Raw genomic sequence first — 6,000 nt, forward strand, 5'->3', positions numbered from 1 at the left:
TCTTACAGGACCATCCCTCTCCCTCTGCAACAGGTTAATAGTGCTCCAAGCCCAACTGCTATCTCAACAGACGCACTCCCCTGCAAAACCTCCGCCGCACTCCTCACAGCTGTATTTACTGTTGGAAACACTGCCCGCCTGTCTGAACAACCAAGATAGCGAGCCTGAGACTGCTCGGTAATGTGCTGAGCTTTGGGCTCATTCTGCTGAGCCCGTTTTGAAGAACAAGCAGCTGGTTCAGCGATCAGAGGTTGAGCAGCTCCCTTTTCTCCAAAGCACTGAAGCAGACCCCTAGAAAGCCAGAAAAGAAACAGCAGCTTGAAATCGGTACCGGTGGCAGTCAGCAATGTGTATGTGCAGGGGAACACTTGGTGTGCCCACATATTTAGCAGAAATGTGTGGCTGCTGCTGCTGCTGAGTAGAAGGAAGTTTTTGTAAGATTGATTCCACTTTACTGGGGAAACTCATTAGAAAATTCAAGGTTCATTTAACTCCTGTTTTAAAGTGTTCAGACACATACAGCACACAATTCATGTGAACAGCTTGATGTATTTTTACAGCAGGAATGGTTTGATTCTAAAATTGTAGAAAACAACATACCTGAAATCTCATATTCCTAATAACTGTAACAGCCTGGGCTGAGCTCTCCTGTCACCAGCAGCCACCAGTGCCAGATGCTACAATATGGCCAAGAGCTCCTATTTATAGTAAAAGTTATCCTCAGGGAAAATCCACTCACGTGAGTATTATTTGCAGTAGACAGTGGGTACTCTACACCCTGGAACTTAAGGGTTTGTCTCTTCTGTAGAATACTTGCAGGTGTCTCTGTGCTTCTTGTAAACAGATTTTGCCACTAAATTTTTCAATATTCTCGCTCACCATGAGAATGCTGAGCTGGACCGAGAGGTTTCAGTCTAAGGGCCAAGCCTGCCAATCACCCTCAATTAAAGTGAAGAGCTAAAATACCAACATGTGGTGGATCTATTGTCATCTCCTAAAGCTTCTTCTGTAGAATAAACTGCTTTTATATATATATATATATATATATATACACCAAAAAAAAAAAAGGCCAACTGATACATCAGCAAAGACTCTACAGTTGCTAACTTATAGGTCCCATCACCAGAACTGTGAACCTCTCCAGCACCTGGTTCTGAAGGATTTTGCAGTCTGGCTAGACCCGGACTCATAAAATTTCACACCCCCACAGCAAAGAAACAGATTCTGGGCAGGAAAAAAAAACCAACCCAAAACATAACAAAAAAAAACAACTCAGACCAACAGCCAAACAAAATACATTTCCTCTGAAAAGTATTATTTTATTTTTGAAACAGTGTAAGCTCAGATTAAGCAGAATTTATGTCCTGGTAAATTTTCACAATAAGCCTGACAGAAATGTAAAATATATTCATAGTCCAAAAAAGAATGAGCATCAAAATCATCCTTAAGTGTTCTGCTGTACTGATGTCACTGCCAGAGTAGCTGTCTAAATACAAATTATTCACATAATATATTAAGAGAATTTATGTATTTTTTTATGGTTGTTCTACACAGTCTCCTCAGTAAGACGACAAAGCTTTCAAAGTGAAGACAGTTGGAAACAACAGCACTTGGAATATTTGGAAAATGTTCTGTTATTTAGTATACAAACAGATGATAATGTATCAATCCATAGATTTCATTGCCCCAATGAAACCGATGAGGCTGACGCCTTCAGGTTTATTGGAACCAAGAACAGCCTAAAAATCCACAGTGCTTGTTTCCAGGCTCTAAAGCCCCAGCTGTAACAGTCTTTATTTTGTGTATTATCCCAAAGTTTCACCCATAACTGATAAGACCGTACATACCAAGGATTAACTAAAGACTTATCTCCATTTGGAAAATGAAAGCTGCTAGGCAATGTGCCTGGAGGGCATTTGTGTTAGTCTTCAGAAAATAATACTTGGCTCTCCTAAGTAAAAGCTGGGTCTCCCACCCCCCCAGAGCCTCAGTCAGAAGAGCCTTCAGGCTCCTCCTGGGATTTTGTACCTGTGGGTCTGAAAAAAACCAACAAACCGCCCTGCAAATTCACTAGTCACCAGTTGACAGTTCACATCCCAAAGTGAAACAGCACGGCGTAAACGGCGGAGGGTGAGAGCAGACAGAGCGACAGATCTTTCCTAAATTTCGTGTCCAGTTTGGCACAGAACAATGCAGGTGAAGAGGGAAGCAGAGACCTCACTGAGGACTCGCTCTCGCTCCTTTCAACACAGACATGATCCCCACATTTCTGCCCCAGGGTCTGCACTGCAGCTGTTGAATTCACCACCGCTCTCTGTATAAATCCATCACTGACAAACGTCTTAATGGGGGAAAAGGCAAGGCAATTACCCAGAGCAGTCCTAGGGCCCCTTCCCCACCGAGGGGTCTGATCCCAGCATTAAGCTGATTTAGAAAATAAGATGACACAGTCATCATTAAAACATTTTGTCGCTTCAAAAAGGATCATTAAAAAAAAAGGAAACACCTTCGCAGTAAACAACAGAAGTGTGTGAGCAGCTGTGATCAGTGGCTTTAGGTGGTGTGTGCTAGCAGAGAAAGCACTGGATTCCCGGGAACGTCCAGGAGCACGTCCTGACTCTATAAGGACACAAAAAGACCCACCAATATTCTGTGAAAACTGTGATGCTTTGATTACTGCAGATAGACTATCAACCACCGAAACTGTTTCACTGGGAATATCCCACCACATAAAATTAAGCCCAGCAGACAGACATCTCCCTCCACAGAGCAACCCAAGGGCTGATCATTTGTAGGCAATAAATTTCAAGGCAGCGGGTGGGAGGAGAGCTTTACCACACTGTTAGAAGTGCTTCAAGAAGCGCGTAACTCTTACTAATGAAGCATATTGTATTCGCATCCGACTCGCAAACTCTGCACTTCAAAATGATTTTTGCAGGTTACGTGTCCACTACACCAGCCACGACCAGCCCCGCATCGCTGGCGGGCGTCATCGCGACCTGCTCGTGGAACAGCACGTTTACAGCCACAAAAAACTACCTGTTTCCAAGCCATCTGAGCCCCGAGGAGGCCCTGGGTAACGTCTAGGCCCCGCCGCAGAGCAAAGCCTCTCCCCGCACCAAGTCCCCACACAGGACAGCAAACCGCAGCCACCACCACCAACCCGCCGAGGGGCTCGGTGACCCCAGGGGCCACCCAGCTCCGGTGGCCCACCCCACCCCGGGAGACAGAGACGGGTCTCCTGGAGAAGGGCTCCCTTTCCTGCCTCCCCGCGTTGTGCTTGGCACCCCTCGGCGGATCCAGCCCTGTTGCGGTTAGAGCACGACAAATTTCACGGGAAACCCTACACCTCCCTTGGCAGCCTCCGAAACTTCACGTTTTCTCCCCCCCCCCCCCCCCCGCCTCCCCTTCCTCCACGTTTCGGAGGTTGCTCCGTGGAGATCGCCAGCCGCCTGCCCGCCTCCAGCGGAATGGCGCCTTTCCCCCCCTTCCCCGGCCCGCAGCATCCCCGGAGGGAGCCGCGGCCCCACACCCGCCCCGGGGCAAGGCGGGGGGGCCGCCGCTGATCACGACCGGGCAAAACCCCCAGGAAGGCGGCGACGGGCCGACCTGGAGCTGCCCGGGGCCAGGGGGGAGCCGCGCTCCGAACGGAGGCAGCCACGGCGGGGAGGTGGATGGGGTGGGGGCAGAAGGCACGGCCCAGCCCTGAGGAGAGGCGGCCCCCGTGAGGGGAGGCAGCCGGGAGGAGGCAGCGCGGCGTCCCCGACGTGGCGTCCCCGGGGGGCTCCCGCCCAACGCCCGCTTGAGCGGCCCGGCCCGGGGCGCCTCAGCGCCCCCCCCCCGCCCCGGGGTTCCCGCGGCGGGGCAGGGGAGGGAGCCCGGGGCCAGCGGTACGCGGGAGGCTGAGGGAGCCGCGCGAAACGGCGCCGCTGCAGCACGGGGAAGAAAGGGGGCTGCCGCCCGCCCTCCTCCGGGGCAGGGCAGGCGGCGGAGGACGGCAAGGAACTCGGCGGAGAAGTTTGGGTCAGGGAAAGAGGGCGGCCCCGTCCCGCTTACCTGAAGACACAGTCGTCCCGGGCGTCCCTTGCCGGGGAGATCAGCCCGTGCTTCTTGTTGAAGAGCTTCTGGAAGAGGGTAGGCGGCATCTTGGGGCGCCGCCGCTGACCGCCCCCCCCCCCCCCTCCCCGCCGCCGAAGCGCTGGGGCTCCGCGCAGCGCCGTCCCTCCGCCGCGGCTAGTTCCGCCCGCCCGACTCCATTCGGTGTCACAGTCATATGACAGACATTAGTCACTCGGCGCTGCCAGAAGGGGCGGGGAGCGCCGCCGGGGCGGGGCGGGCCGGGGCGCTGCGCGGCTGCGGCGGGGAGGGGGGAGCCGCGGCCGGAGCCCCGCGGCCCCTCGGCGGGGGACACCGGGCCCCGCTGCTGCGGCGGCGGTGAACGCCGGGAGGCTGGAGGGGGGCAGCCCCGCTCGCAGGCAGCGGCGTGGTGGGGCCGGAGCGCCACAGGGAGCCGGGAGGGCGCAGGGGCAGGGCCGAGGTGTTTCCCCTGGGGGCTGGGCAGCGAGGGGCGGCGATAACACGGCGCTGGTTTGTTTTCCCCTCTTCGGAGGGAGGGGGAAGGTAGCAGAAAAGAAAAAAAAAAAAAAAAAAAAAAAAAAAAAAGGTCAAGATCCAGGCATCAAATCCTTCTCGGTGCTGCACCTAGCGCTTCAGGGACTTTCCGTGCAGGGGTGCAGCAGGGACAGGTGACTTCTCTTACCCTAAACATAGAAAATCCAGTTCCTGCCCCCTTTCTTCCTCCCATGTACCTGGAGTGACTCTCCCAGAGCAGGAACAGAAAGCTCGAGTTGCATGTACAGAATTTAATATTAAGTACTTCAGTAAAGTCTTTACAACCTTACTGCAAAGCATTACATAAAATTAAATAGACGGAAGGTGGACCATGTGTAGTCACATGCAGAAGCCGCCACCACCACAAACAAAACATCCCTCTACAAAATAGTATTTCGGATGTAATACCCAGCTGGCAACTATATAAGAAATTTTTATAAAATCCAGAGGATCTGTGGATTTTTGCAAAACTTTATTAGTAAATGTTTAAATGCAATGGAAACGGGGTACAGATAACAGCCTCCATCAAGGGCTCACTGTTCCGATACAACACTACTAGAAAGTTTAATTAAGGACTGACAAAACTGACTCATCTGCTTTCCCTCGAAAATGGAATTAAATAAAACAGCGTATGATGTAAGATTAAATTAAGCAGATTATTTTTAAAAGGCGTAATTTAATGCGTGTGTAACATACCTATATAATGATTCCTCACAATCAGCCATCTGTAGGAACTTTGTTTTTCATCTACTAGGAGTTAGAGATAATTCTAATAGAAAAGGGGAATTAATGTTTAGATAGGCATCTTTTTTCCCCGTGTTCTGGATGGAAGGCACACCTGCCTGCCACAGATGTACAGATGGTCGATCTTCACATCATCTCTCCGTGCAAGAGCCTCCTGTCTTCAAGATGGGCACGTAAATACAGTCTCAAACGCAAGAAGTCCTCAGGGAACACTATGAAATAATAGAATTTCGGCCAGGATAGACAACGCTGCTTTCAGTAGTTTCACAATGAAGATGTAACTAGTCTCAAGCACATTACAGTTCAAGCTGATGGAGTCCCTTCAAAAGTATTAACCTGTTCCCAACTCCTAAATTAATAGACAGTGACTCCAGGAGGCTTGACTGACACACATTAATCAAGGGAGTAGAAGATGGTCAGTAAGAGAAAAAGGGAGAAATACCAGTTTAAACATCCATTTTCCTGTAATAACCTCCCTGTAGGAAAGTCTTTGTACCTACACGAAGAACACGAACTCGTGCCCATGCCGTGCGCGTTGCCTCGGCCCCCAAACCTCTCCTTCCCGTGTTCAGAGATCACGAGCCACCGCAGAGCCCTTTGCCTGCAAGGTCTTCACACGCGCCCCCAGAGCGCCCCGGGGCAAGA

General features: G+C 51.3%; 1 protein-coding gene across 1 annotated transcript in view; it reads right to left on the minus strand.

Moving 5' to 3' along the window:
- Positions 1–4,145, minus strand: part of FNIP1 (folliculin interacting protein 1) — a 66,548-nt gene extending 62,403 nt beyond the window's left edge. The window contains exon 1 of the mRNA XM_086471282.1: positions 4,057–4,145. Coding sequence (XP_086327408.1) covers positions 4,057–4,145 — 89 coding nt within the window. The remainder of the gene's footprint in view (positions 1–4,056) is intronic.
- Between the last annotated feature and the right edge of the window lie 1,855 nt (positions 4,146–6,000).

This window comes from Leptosomus discolor, chromosome 10, assembly GCF_034619465.1.
Source record: "Leptosomus discolor isolate bLepDis1 chromosome 10, bLepDis1.hap2, whole genome shotgun sequence".
Taxonomy (NCBI): domain Eukaryota; kingdom Metazoa; phylum Chordata; class Aves; order Leptosomiformes; family Leptosomidae; genus Leptosomus; species Leptosomus discolor.